At 41.2% G+C, this 14,868-nt stretch overlaps 1 protein-coding gene across 1 annotated transcript in view; it reads right to left on the bottom strand.

The window, feature by feature from the left end:
* The window catches only part of LOC124154916, a 44,997-nt gene that overhangs the window by 13,758 nt on the left and 16,371 nt on the right, over window positions 1-14,868 (bottom strand). Inside the window, exons 3-10 of the mRNA XM_046528689.1 lie at window positions 11,897-12,012; window positions 10,050-10,156; window positions 9,074-9,187; window positions 6,137-6,295; window positions 5,012-5,112; window positions 3,574-3,805; window positions 2,240-2,480; window positions 757-997 (exon numbers count right to left, since the gene is read on the bottom strand). Coding sequence (XP_046384645.1) covers window positions 757-997; window positions 2,240-2,480; window positions 3,574-3,805; window positions 5,012-5,112; window positions 6,137-6,295; window positions 9,074-9,187; window positions 10,050-10,156; window positions 11,897-12,012 — 1,311 coding nt within the window. The remainder of the gene's footprint in view (window positions 1-756; window positions 998-2,239; window positions 2,481-3,573; window positions 3,806-5,011; window positions 5,113-6,136; window positions 6,296-9,073; window positions 9,188-10,049; window positions 10,157-11,896; window positions 12,013-14,868) is intronic.

The following is a 14,868-nucleotide window of genomic DNA, read 5'->3' as shown; positions in this document are numbered from 1 at the left end:
CAGAACTGGAAGAACAGTTCGCGTAATATGGAAGAAAAACCGGTGCGCCAGGGAAGTGAATGTAATAAGAGGGCGCTCACGTACCTCTCGGTCTTGAAGAGTTCGAGATTTAGGATTGGAGGAGAATGGAAAAGGTGAAGTGGACTGAGAGGAGGAGGAGGAACGACCAAGGGCTGGACATGATGGGCGAGGAGTGAAAACTTCGAGATGAGATACGGTGGAGACAAGAGGGTGTGGATGGAGCGATTACTGAGCGGGGAGGGTATGTTGAAAACATCGTTAGAGGGTAGAATGTTGGGTACACAAGGGAGAGGAAGGAAGAGAATAGGATTTTCAGAAGGAAAGAAAGGCAGTAGGTGTTAATTGTGAATTTGAGAGGGAAGTCCATTTAGAGAGGGAATACTGCCAGAATGCTTCGTAAATACTCCATGCAAACCAACCTTAATCGGTTTAATACATTTAAAAAAATAAAATAAGTAGAACAGTGTTTGATGCCAAATATTTTGATTAATATGTATTAAGATACTCAGAACATCATTACAAATATTTGAGCTTAATTATCTTTATCCTATCAGACTAAAAGTGGAACAACACTTTAAATGGATCATAATGGAGAAGGTGAAGTAGACGGAAAGGAGGAGGAACGACGAAGTGCTAGTCATGGTGGGTGAGGAGTAAAACCTTCTGGATGAGATACAATGATAGATGTGAACATGACACAGATATGCAGTGTGCAGTATGTTGCAATTGTCTCACCTGTGACGACGCTTCGCGCCGTGTATGTGGTCCCTGAGATGGGGAATATGCCTCCGATGTAGAGCGCAGTCTTCTGCTTGTCGGAGTGCGGCACCCACGCCTTCCACACCCGAGTGTTCTGCCGCAGCCAGCCGCACGCCAGCTGCCGCACCTCTCCGTCCTCTCCGCCACCGCGATGATTGTTGAGGCTCTCCAACAGACCCCGATACTGGCTGCTCGTGAAGCGTACGCGATGGATCGCCTGCAGTATTGAGTTTTTTTTTAGCACAGGTTTTAACGAGAAATACGAAATGTATACGCCTGCAGAAGTTTCTATTACCATTTTTATTGAAATGTATCCATATTATTATAATTCCATTCTCTCAGAATTCAGCAGAGTGACCAAAAGTTAGTTTTAGTTCATGCAAAACCATTAAAGTTGATGTTACGTCTCGTAAGAAAAGCAAACTACAGGTGATAGAGTTATGAATTTTTTTTTTAAATCGCCTATTTGACGTATACGCATAGGTCGTTTTAATTCAGTAATTTTATTGTTTGCTTTTTTTCCTGAAAAAATCTTAAAACCGCTAATCCTTCCTATCCCTTCTGGACTCGATTAACCCTTCCAGTCTCCCTTTCTTCCTAATAACTCAACACCCACCCACCCCTAATCCTTCATCTCTGCACTCGATTTTCGTAAAAATGACGATACAATCATGATTAAGCCACCTGAAGTTGTAATTATTCTATGGAACCTGGTTCGTGCTCATCAGTTATAAGCACTGAAATATATTGTAATTATTTTCCTGCAAACTATTTGCGTGAATTCTTCTTGGGATTTACACCGGTGACATATCACCAACATTTCAACGCATGATTCGTCCACCGCCATCAGGGTGAACGAATAAGTTTGTGTGAGCAAAAAGCGTAGAGATGTATAAACATTTTTAACCATCAGGTTACTCCTGGTCTGCCGGAAACATCTAATTCGGATAAAAAGGAGGGGTTCTATCAATTTTTATTTAATAAAAAAATGGGTTTCCATGCGTTGCTATATTTATACCTCGTGTCTCGATGAAAAGTATTATTACTACGCCTGATCCTAATTACTCCTTAGCAAGCTTGTCCCAGAAGGTGTTGGAACGGGGGAATAATTTGGTGCTATCCCATTTAATCTCATGGTCCACTGCGATGATATGTTCAGCCACAGCAGACTTATCGGGCTTTTCAAGTCCTAAATGCCTCCGACACTCCTCAAGCGAGGTGGCTATTGTTCTTCCAGTCTATTCCACGTAGATTTGGCCACATTCGTCGGAAATCTGGTAGGCGCCAGGGTTCATTAGGCTTACGGGGTCTTTAAGTGGCGAACGTACTCATAAACAGTGAACCTTGCGAAGCACAATACTTTTATTTTCCAAAAATTATGACGTCGGCGCCATGACTTTGTTTTCACTCGACCCATTGAATTTCATCACCGCTATACATGTAATGCAGGTGAGGATACCTCGTAGGCTGTCCTGGCTCCTTCCTTGAGGCTGCTCCACACCACTTTGACGAGGCGGTGCATTTCGTACTTGCAGTTGCTGGTGACGAGCGAGCGGTAGGCCTCGCACGGGGGGAAGGTGACCGCGTCGTACTCGCGCCACCGCGGGGGCAGCGTGGGGGCGGCGGAGCCTCCGACGTCGATCCAATTGCCCCCCACCTCATCCTTCTCCTCCGGCCGAGGCGTCGACCTCATCGGCGTCCTGCACCCAGAAAAAATATCAAGATGAGAACCACCTCATTGCAGTTTGGCAGGGGATGACAGACGGGCGGGATGCAGTGCCCCGTATTTCACGGGTGTCGAGGGAAAGCGAAAAAATGCAAAAATATATGCATACGTGCATCATGGTTGTCAATAACTCAACGTCATGTGTGCATGTGTGAGGTGGAGTATTTGCTCATTTACGTAAGATAGGAACTATTGCTAACACACGAAGAGTGATGCGGGAATAATATGAAGTGTTGTTCTTTTTCATTTCTTAGTAAAATTTCTATCTTTGCACTCAATATTATATGTATGTATTTTTTATGTGTCCTCATCGATTATTTTGATTTTGCTCTCCTTCAGTTAAGTGCTAGTTGACAAAATGAATGCAGAAGAGATCAATTTAAAATTTATTTGTGAATGAATGAGTCGGCAGCATTAAAGCAAGGCGAAAGTCTCAAAGTGTGTCTAATTCCTAATCTTTGTCTATGCACACTTCAAGTATTATTTGTATTATGGGGAATAAAACCATTTTTATTATTTTTGCATCCAGGGTGTATGAGCTCCCATCGAGCAGACATCTCTTTGCAACACAAATAGATCAAAGGCACACTGACATAGAAAGTAATTTTTTTCAACGGTTAGAAATGCGGACAATATATGGGCATGGCGAGAGAGGAATGGAGTTTAACTGTGAAGACGGGGATTTGGATGGACTACGACATGGGAAGCGGAGAAACTAGGATTTGAAGGGAAGTATCTTGGGTTTGGAGGAACTGCCTTTATTAGAAGACGCTCTACAAGATGACGTGAAAAGGATCTTGTGTAAAATGTAATTAATTTATTTAAAATTAAAATTTACGTCAAATGCTTAGTGACTTGATACAGATTGTAATTACTGGCCCAGGTTTCAGATCTTATTCAGCCACTATCAAGATATTAGGACAGTTGAAGCCTTGGTCTGTCATTAATATTTATATACGAATAGTCAGGAATGTGATTATTTTCATTCCATCTCTGAAAATGGAGGCACACGCCCGCCACCATCAAGTGTTGTCACAATTCTGCCGGGGTGAGTTGAAGGGTCTTACCAGGAGAGAAGATTTGGCCTGCCGGGGCCCTCGAGGTCTTGGGCCATGGGCAGGTCCTGTACGACATTCCCTGGCCTCCATGTGAGCACGACGAGGGAGCGCGGCCCCTCGAGGCCCTTGCTGTACAGGTCCGTGAGTCTTTCGACGAGCTCCTTGAGCTTGGGGCCAACCCACGCCACGCGAACTAGCAGACCCAGCTCCTCTATCTGCGAAACCACGAACCACGTGTCATCTGTGGAGAAAAACACCTCCTTCAGTGAAATTGCAACTGTGGTGACTTCAACGTCCGTGATTACAGGTGCACGGGGGTGACTTCGACGCTCGCACGTATTTGTAACTGCACTCTTCACACCGGTTTATAGAATAAAACAAGCGATACATTAAACATAGGGTGCCCTTAACTTGAGATTACAGTGCCCTAAGGCCAATGGAAAAAATATGGGTGAATTATCGGAAACATTATCGAAAGGTTTGATCGATTTTGAAAAAAAAATGTTTCGGCGCTTTTCTCGCGTGGATTTTTTAAACTCGAAGCCTAACATCAGCAGGGAAATCATGATATGCTTTCCCAAAGATGGAGTGATAGTAATTTATCAAATTTAGGTATGGCATATTTCTACTCTGCCTCAGCAACGGCGGTGAAAATGTCATTAATTCCCCCGAGGACAAATTCCCTTGGTCCTGAAATCGAACCGCGTACCTATGACCACCGTGCAGACCTTTGCGCCATCCGAGTACGTTAAGAGTAAAGGCAATTTGTCGAGTTGAACCTGAGGCGTAGTGGACTGCGCAGTGGCGCGAAAAACCAAAGCTCCGTGGTTCGATTCTCAGGCCAGAGGAATATAACATAAGGAAATTACTGTGTATTAACTATAGTCATGTAAAATGTAATGCATAGTTACTTCAATGAATAATGATTCACGGTATCATGTTGTCAATAAAATATGTAAATAAAAACAATATGCCAAAAATCCGTAATTTACGATCCAAGTTTTTTCAGTTAACTTAAAATATCTCTGAAATTGGAATAACTATAGCATAAAAGTAGCCTTTTATCTCTCCTTTTGTATGTGATGACAGTCGGAACATTTTTAACACAATATGGCAGCTTATTGCCCCAAAATATCCTTTGATGGTCCTATATTTGGATGCTTTTGTTTACTTTTTGATGATTAACGAGCATTGATCTCTGAAATCACACATCAGAGCTATGGGTGTCACTTTTTATCGTAAAATTAGCGCCATTTTATTTTTTATAAGTAAAAAGTTTCAACGATGTAACAAACCAAGAAACACTTATTCAGTATTCCCTTAAACCTTTAAACGCGCAATATTCAGATCCTCCTTGGGGATGTGAGCTCGAGATTCGGTTGTCTGAAGTAGATGAGGAAGCGACTGACGCGGTAGTTTACCCGAGAGAGTCGTCGTTTATATTCACCTGGGTTGTCCGCGAGGAGCACGGCACACGCGGAGGCGCTCGTCTTGCAATTCTCGGGCACGAACACGCCCGCCGAGCAGAAATCCTTCACGCAGTAGTCCCTGCAATAGAGAACAAAGAGAGAGACTTATTAAACGTAAGAGAAACACACATATGCACGTTTGAAGGTGACTCACACGAGCGTATCAAATAAATATTCTTCTCGCACTAGGGTGGATACACAAAAACTCCTTATTAGAGGAAATCAAACCATTCGGCTTTAACTTTGTGAAAATCCATGTTGAAATGAAAATACACAACCCTGGTAACTTTTCACTGGACAATTATTTATTGGTACGACGCGTTTCGACGCTGAGGCGTACTTGAGAATGACGCCTCATACGCGTCGTGCCAATAAATAATTTTCCAGGGAAAAGTTACCAAGGTTCCATATTAGAGAGTAAGAAAGTATAAAAATATGGAGCTCAATGGGGAGGGTGCTCTATTTTTCGATGGGACGCAGCCAATCTTTCTCGAGAGAAGAGAGGCTCGGGAATAACTCCACGGGAACCACTGTTTAACGTTCCATCCGACGGTCGGAGTGTTGCACTTGAAGTGTCCTCCGCACAATACTCAAGTAGCAGTACTCAAGTACTCAATTCTTAATAGTCTGCCTCCGCCGGGATTTGAACCCGAGCCCACGAGTTGCGAAGCCAAAACTCTAGCTACTACACCAACCGGATCCCCGGCGGAAATTTTCCAAAGCGATGCATGTGGCAAGTGACTTTGTACGCAGTCACGCGCACGGGCACAAAGTTATTTGCCTCAAGGGTGACTTCGCCATGACATAATCGGGGATAAGAATGGGTTCGACTCCTGGCTGGGCCAAATAATTTTTTTCTCGTTTAATTTCACCCTTGGCGTGAGCATCTTTGCGTCCGTGCTCGTGATGCGTACGGCGCGTGACTGCGTTAGTCACTTTTTACATGCATAGCTTTCGATTCTCCGGGTCATTCCAATTCTCAGCTCTCGTACTTGTAGACACCTAAATAATTAAAACCTCCAAAATTGGCAAAATGATTCTGGCTTTTCATGCATTCATCGGCTCATTCTTTTTGGGCTGCTGTTTTGGGGTTTTTGGCTCACCTGTTGGTGTTAGGGTTCTTGAGGAATGGTGTCACGTGCTCCAGGAAGTGCACTTGGGGGATGTTGAAGGTGGAGGCGATCCGTGGGTTCTTGAACATGGTCCAGTGCAGCGAGCCATTCAGGTGACTCGTCAACACCTTTGGCACGAACCAGCCGAACCTGCAAACAAGCGAAATAATAAGAGATGCATAAATATATGAAGATTCAAGTCTTGTGCACGACTCGAGGTGACTGATGTACTTATTAGCTTTAATACAAAAAAGACGTTGCAGTATTCCGCCTGACTTTATTTTGCTGCAATATTCCTGGAACCCTTCTTATCCACCCATATACCTATCCCGAGACCCTAAAAAAACGACCCTTTCTCCAACAATCTACCTTATATTATTCACCATTTCCCGACACTCAAACCAAGAATATTCTCGGTGGTTGTGCTCAAATCCCATCCTTCCCGTTACCCCTTCCTCTTTAGCAGTCAGGAACGGATGCAGAAAAAACTCAAGGGGGCGCATAAGATATTTCGAGCTACCTGTACTTATATCGCAATAAAAAGTAATAGCCCTTCGGTTCACTATGGATTGTTGATTGCTTACATGCAAAATTTAAGATAGTTTTATATCAACTGATTTTACGCATATGCAAGACAATGCTCTCTTATGATATAAAAAGTTACAATTGTGGTTCTGCAATGTTCGGCAATGAGTGCAGCTTCGCGAGGGGGGGGGGGCGCGCGCCCCTTGCGCCTCCCTTATGTATCCGCCACTGTCAGCAGCAGGACATATTGAGGAAGAACTTCTCTGGATATGATGCACTTGAAAATTTTCTAACGACGAAACGAGTCGTTCAAAAATAAACTCAGTGGAAATACTGCGATGTCTAATTTACCTTACACCACATCGTGCCATACAAGATAGGAGTTCGAGGTAGAAAGTGACTCGTATTTTACCAGCGTTCAATCAGAAGCTTGCTTTTCAAGCTATTCGTGATGAAAAATCTAAGGCCCTAACCTTTTCGCAGGTATATTGATGACGTCACGAACTCATGACGAGCGTGTTACCATTTTTTCAGCAACTCCTCGACCCTCACTAGTCTCAAGTGATTCGTTGTTTTTTTTACATTCTCATTCAAGGAATGGTATTTACTGAACCAGTGAATGAACCAAAACTATAATGACGTTATCGACTTTTGAAAAGTGGATGGTAACTTTCATTTTTTTATTCTTAATCTATAAGAGAATGCCTGAACTGTTATTTTTGGTTAATAAGTTATCTTTTCCTTTTGTTTACCGAATTATTTAAGTGAATTGCAAGCTCTGGGATTAGCGAACGCCCCCATTCTCTTTTTCATTTCGGTTCACTATGGATTGTTGATTGCTTACCATCATGGATCACCAACGCAAAAGGGTGGAGGAAAATTTGAATTCGCTCGTTATTAGCGAGCGTGGAGAGTTTCGCCACAAAGACAGATAAGTGATGGCTTATTTATTTTTTCTAAGCTGGGATTTCACGGAGGTCAGTTTGTTATTTTGCATTAAAATCGAGTTTTGGTGTCGTAGATATACTTCCAATTCATTATGAAAGTTGAAGAGACATTAATCGTGATGACCTCGTCAAGATTTGACCGCCGACCTCTTCTTCTTCCTCCGCTGAGGGCACTGTAGGACGGAGGCGGCTGACAGTGACGATACAGACTTGCGAATTCAGTTGGCACGTGACCGGGAGTGTCTTTGCACGAGGAAATTTCTCTCTTTCGCAGTTTATTTATGATTGATAAATGCCTCTTAAATGGGTTTCCAGGACCGACAAAGGAGTAATATCGGAAGTGGTGAGGCTTGTGTGTACGACCGTGTTAATGATAATGTTAATAAAAACAGTTGAATTCACAATTATATTCAGCGTAAAAGCTCACGGGATTTGCATTGCGTGCGTCCATCTTAAACAAGAGTTTCGGAAATGCAGCTAGCTTCTTCAAGTCGATGAAGTGCAGAGCGGTGCTATCGACCGTTTTTCGTGCAAATCCGTTGGAAGTCAGGCGTCTTCTCATTGGTCCGCAGTGGCGCCGACTCCATGGGGCCTGAGGGGGCCTGAGCCCCCTCAAAAATTCGTTATAGGTGTGAGGAAAAAATGTGTCAGGCTTGTTGATTTTCCCCGGAGTGTCCAGATATCGAAATTCGAGTTATCAGGGTTCTAATGTTGATCATATGACTCTTCTCTGACGTTATCACGCCTCTATCTATGACGCCATTCTATATTATATCCTGCATAGCTTCCAGAAAGTTAATTCACCCACCATCGACTTCATTAGTTCTAAGAAGCGTATGAGCTGAGTCTTTTGAAAACCTTGGGTAGAAGAGGGGACAATTTAATCTCCCACATCACGAGAGACGATGGAAAAATGAAAATTATCGTTTAAGGACAAGCGGAAGGGAAGAACGTAAGAGGTTGACCACGGATGATATGCATGGAGCATATCATGAATGGTGTAAAGCAGAAGAATAATGTAGGTGTCAAAAGACTGCCCGATAAGAATATTGAGTGGAGGGCTGGCGTCAAACGAAACTGTTGATGAGTGGCTAGATGACGATGGACGACACGGCCATCGAAACGTCGGCAGAGATGGAGAACCTCACCTGGTGGGAAACCCGAAACAACTTAAACATCATCATACGCCTGAAAAACCTCAGATCTTTCTTCAAGCTGTTGATGACGAGTACAATATTATTCTCCTCCTTGCGCCATCATGAGGTAAATTTAGTTTACAGAATGTTTATTATCTATTTAAAAAGGTTAATATGAATATGCCGCTTAGCGGTGAATCATTTTGTACTACTATTAAAAATTTGGCGTAAAATTGCAAGTAACTACTCTGTAGCTACTAATTATGAGTACAATTTACTTACACATGATATTTTTAACTTCAAAAACAATTGACACTCACCGTCCGGGCGGTCCAATAAGTCCGGCCTCTTCCACGCTGCCGGACGCCGACCAGGAGCTGGCGTCCACATTGGGCGGCACCCACACCTCCAGATTCACCATGGTGCTCGGCACCCTGCATCCAATCAGGAAATGACAACATCAGATAACAGATATTAAAAAATATTTATTATTTGGGGAAACTTCATGGGAACAAAAAATCAAAATGAAGACGGTTCACAGGCACATCGATGACTTGAGTGACTAGGAAGAAAAAAACTTAAATTCAAATTATCGGTCTAAAATGTCCTTAAATATTTGGATAATTACCAGTGGACATTGTATAATCTCAGGGACTCGTAGGGAACCCATTTGATAAATATTTACCAGGTTATTTTTTAAAATAAGCAAATGGGTCTCTGGAGGCACTCTACGGGATTTGACGTTGGGTCAATGTAGCTGTGTGCAATACGTATTAGTAAGTTCGCCCCTACGAAAGTCCAAAATGACCCCAAGGCTCGACAAAGTTTGAGGTGATCTAATTCAATTGGTCATGGGAAACAAAGTAACTGATATTGAGTGAAGAAAAGGTAAGCGTTGATGTAAATGAATTTTTTTCGTATTGAAGGGAAGTAAGTTTTTGTGAACTTTTAACGAATTAAGTAGAGAATTACTTTCTTCGAAGTATTATTTAGATGACTAGCCCACGATGAGTTAGCTTTCAACTTAATTCCTGGATTATGCACGTAACTGGAGAATGGAATAGGGATACTGTTTGCATAATGCTGGAGGTTGTAATGTGTAGTTTATATACCATATCATACTAGAACTTCTAATAATAATTTTTCTAGAGTTTAAGGTGAAGTTGTTGTTGAAGTTGAGATTAGGGTGAAGGTGTAATATTCGTGCTCCTGGCAGTGGTCGAAATGTGTAAGGGACATAGAGGAATGAGCTTGTGTGAGGGAAATGGACGCCAATTACATGGATGCAATACTCACAGCGCCCTGTCCTCGTCGACGGGACCAGCGAGGCGCTGGAATGCACCCTCTGCGTTGAAGTGCTCCTCCTGCTCCACCGTCGAAACGTACGGATAGCCCAACACTTCCTGCGGGAGAAAAAAAACACAAAGACTCGATAAGCAGAGCGTACTTTGGGGCTCCAGTAAAAACTAGATGTTTGTAGTGGCGCTGTGCCATTGTGAACGAAATATCCTTTGTAAATTTCACTAGAATGATTAATTCAAATGGATCTGAATATGATCCTGAATTTGCTTCTTTGATTCTTTTTTTTATATTTCTGACCAAAGAGGGCGTAAGAATCACATCGCTAACTGATTGCGAGAGTTGATTTCCGTTGTTGCTCGTAGGTATCTTCAATATGTTGATGAGCAAATTTTAGTTTATTTCCGTCGTAGTTGGAAAGTATCTTCAATGTAAAGGTTGAGGCTACATAATTTCGATTTTCCAAAACTTAATAAAACCAACTGTATGAATCAGAATTCTTTAAATGTTTTTTTTGTATAATTTAGGTACTTATCTAAAATTCTGATTCATGCAATTTTGAATTTGAAATCAGGTTAAGTGACGCCTCCGGCCTCCCATTCTCTGCACGCTGAATAAACCGATTTCTGGCGTTTGCCATGGCTCTTGCCAGCGTAGCTGGTCCTAGGGGTGCGGCAGCATAACCTTCTTTTTTAAAATATGCGCCATTTTTTAGTCGGTTGATATTGTAGCGCAGCGCAAGTGGTCTTATTTGAGAGGCATGTTCGAATATCTGATTCATTAAATGACTTTCATGAAGCTTTAAAATATTTATTTATTAAATGATTCAAAAACAGCCAAAAGGCATTTACATTGAATACAAAACATAAAATCTGTAGCTTTAACAAATATAAACTATAAAAAGGATATAAAAAAGAAAAAAAAAGGATTTAGTTGATGGCTTTTCGCAGCTGCCTCTTGAATGATCTGATGGGCATTGAAAGATCCAGGGAAGGGTAAGTAGTCGAAATGGTATTGAAAGAGGTAGGGAGTCTGTAAAAAAAACGCGATCTCTGAGAGAGAGAAAGACGGAATTTAGGTTGATGTAGTAGGTGGTTATTACGGAAGGAGCGGGAGAGAATGTGGAGTGAAAAGAAAGGCAGCATATCTGAGGATAGGAACTTGCCATTTAAGGCACTGTAAATGAAGGAAATATCATGGAAATTCCTACGAGAGGATAGTGGGACCAATGATAGGGCAGACATTACTTCAGAACGAGAAGAATTACGGAGGTGAGGAACACGGTGTCGGAATACTGAAATAAAGATATTAACTGGGCGTTCAAGAATTTTAAGGTCGGAGGGACTGGCAGTGGAGTAAATAACGGAGCAGTACTCGAGGATTAGGAGAACGCAACCGGTGAAAATAGCTGTCATGGCAATTGGATCGGTAACAGTCGATAAAGAACTCCCACGACTGACATGGCCTTGGATTTAATTTTGTTGAGGTGCGGAAGAAAAGTTAGTTTGGGTCGAAAGTAACACCCAGGTCATTGATGGAGGAATCTATCGGAACAATGTCATTAAATATGGAAGTTGTGCTCCCGCACCCTGCATATTAATGCTCTGATAATTTCACTGCAATTCACAAAGCTTCATGGATGTAATTCTAATCCTTAATTGATCCATCATTATTTGTTAAGGGAAAAGAAAAATTTTCTGGCAGGACATTTCGGGAGGATTAATTTGAACGTCGGGTAATTCTCGAAGAGAATGATCTATGGTTAAGAGGGAAATGATTTTGTTCGATTTAAGATTGCGTGGGAGGAGGCGGATGGCTGTTTTGGGAGGGAATTCAGAACTCACTTCGAGGAATATCTTGAAGATCTCGGTGGTGAGTCGCTGGGCGCCCAAATTCGACACTTCCAGCGTGATGTTCCTCAGTTCGCCCTCGTAGTTGAAGAACCTCGCCGGTGACACCACTGGGGAAAGAAATTCAGACAGATTAATTCATGACCTTTGCGCAGCGCACACGATATGCTCAATGCATATATATGAAACAAATTAGGCTGAGAGCCACTTGACACTCGGAGGATGAGCGCTGGGCTTAAATTGCTGGAGCAATTGAGGATGAATATTTTTCAGAACACACGAAAAGCTTCATGTATGAAGCTCATTTCATTTGTAGGTCCGACAGAAATGAAAATGGAGGTATTTTGCCGAACGGATGGGTATGGGAATTCGTTTTTCCCCGAGCAATGAGGACTTTCATATACACTAGTCGTAATTTCGTTTACTTTTATCTACTTTTTATTTGCTAACGGATAGTGTCCTAGCACCCCCCGCCATACACCTATTTAGGCGGCTTGAGGGGTAGTATATAGGTTTATACTTAGAGCTGGAGTAGAGGCAATTACCTCGGATTGGAGAACATAATAGCAAAAAAGGATGCGGCGTAAGGAATACATAATCATTGAAAAATTTATGGCAGAACCCTAAAGAATCTACATCTACATACTACCCCCCAAGTCGCCATAATAGGCGTGCGGCAGAGGGTGTTAGAAACCCGATAACAGAAAAAAGAAATGTAGATATGTGTGATATATATTTTTATACTTAGTTCCACCTACCATTTATTTTAGTACTTTATCAACCGGGGGCAAAACAAATTCCTATACCTACTTGTTCGGGAAAATTTCCCTCTTATTTTATCGCTTGTGTCGGATCAGGACAACCTTCGTGTTTCTCTGACGCTGTTCCCTGTGTTGCTTCCGAAGAAATATGTCCTAAATTATTCAATCAATCTAAGCTTAGGATGTAGCCACCGAGTCTCTTACTGGTCCCCAAACAAATACGTGTAAAAGCTTTGCCACTCTAGTAGTAAAAATAATATTTAATTTTTTAAAATGAATATCCATTTCGTCGGTCGAACGGTGTCAAATGACCGCTTCAAGTGGGGGCTACAACATACTGCCTCTCTAAAATAAATAGTGTGACTGTATTTGCATCATGTAGAAAAATGTTGAGCGTTATTCATGATATTTGGATCGTGTACACACATGGCATTCGTTATTCTTTCAATATTTGCAAGTATTGAAATCCGAGAAGTTTTTCTGTTTTTGGGTAGAGTACTGGAACTATTAATTAGTACTTACTTTCCTAAAGAGTAATTTACTCCGTGTTTGCTGAGAAATTTTGAGATAAAAGCAATGAGAAAACAAATATTGAGGAATGTTTATTTGATCAGATGACCGTGCCCTTCTTCATGCAGATAATTAGTATTTTCAAATACAATAAGTTATTAACTATACATGAAGAGCCTATTTTATGCTATCATAGAGCTTAAATATCGTATTAGTTATGATCCCTAACTGTATTCGAAAAAAAACGATATCAGAAATCCATCGATCCTGCAGTTTATTTCTCTAATCTTATTCATATGATCGTTTTTACCATAATAATAAGGTTCTCTCAAAATATCTTGATCATCTGGCAAAAATTATTATACTCTAGAAATACAACATCATATATTATTCATTATATATTATCATTATTATCGAAATACAAAAACAGCAGGACTGATTGATTTCAGATGTCGTTTTTTCGGCACGCAACAAGGGATCATAACACATGCGATATTTATGCTCTTGGATTTAGATTAAATCTTCAAAATATTCAATCTAAATTTTACTTTTAATAGGTTAGACTTTTGCTTCCTTAATTTCTAATTAATTCAGTTACAGTCGTGGAGAAGAAGGAGCTGATTTTGTCCGTAATGCCTGTTTCCCTCGTCTTATTATTTGGTATTTTTTTTTTAAAGCGTCCTGCATTTATTTTGCCCGTAAAAGGGACGTTTGAGTGTTGATTATTGACGACTCAATAGATGTCTGTCGAAATCCATAACTCCCCCTCCCTGAAAAGCCTTCGAAAGAATTATTCCTGTGCGCACGAGATAACCCCAAGCCACTTCGCGGCCAATGCATTTTCTTTCTTTTTTTCAAAATATATAATATATTTCTGAAGCAAGAGGGATCATTGGCTGCAAAGAGGACGATGTTGAAGGTTATCAGCTGAACCATATCGGCGCCGGCGTATCAAGTAAAAAAAAGAAGCAGCAGCTCGGATTCATAAGATGCGAACACAGTATTTGACGCCGCTGTGAAAATCAAGCGCTATAAACGGAATGCTGAAAGCGATGTGTGTTTTGGTTATTAGCAGCGGCAATTCCATGGAGTCATTGCGAGCATAACCACGAGGCTTTTCATGGAATCCGATTTGATGAGTCTGTTTGTGAGAGGTAGAAATCATCGAAAAATTATTCTCATTTTAGTTATGATGGAAATACAATATAGTGAATATAAAGCTGTAAATACACATATCGGCTAGTTTTTATATTGGTGCAACCACCAAAGTCTGAAGTATGAGTAGAATGCAGTATCAATGAAGACCCTTTTGAGTTCTAGAATCCAGGATTGGCTACAAAATGCTTAATAGCGAGAGCGACCATTGGACCATTAGTGGCCGTGACAATCCTTGGACTGTAATTGCCTTCCGTAATTTAGAAGCAATTTTTGCTGTTTCAAGAAAAACAGCAAAAAAGGACCGAAGGACCAAATGTTTTTGCGCAAAAGGAGTAGGGAAAAACTAAGAAAAATCCGCTTTATAAAGAAAATTAGTGGACTGTATTATAAATACAAATTAAATGTACAAGTTGACTCGAAAAGGACATATGAGCATCTGCAACAATCATTACTACCTTGGCAATAAAAAAGCAGCGCAATATATACATCTTGGCGCCAACATAAATAATCCACTAGTCACCTTTTTTTGATTCAAAA

Source organism: Ischnura elegans, chromosome 3 (genome assembly GCF_921293095.1).
Source record: "Ischnura elegans chromosome 3, ioIscEleg1.1, whole genome shotgun sequence".
Classification (NCBI taxonomy): Eukaryota; Metazoa; Arthropoda; class Insecta; order Odonata; family Coenagrionidae; genus Ischnura; species Ischnura elegans.
Note: the sequence above shows the minus strand (reverse complement) of the source record. Positions and strands in the feature narration are given on the sequence as shown.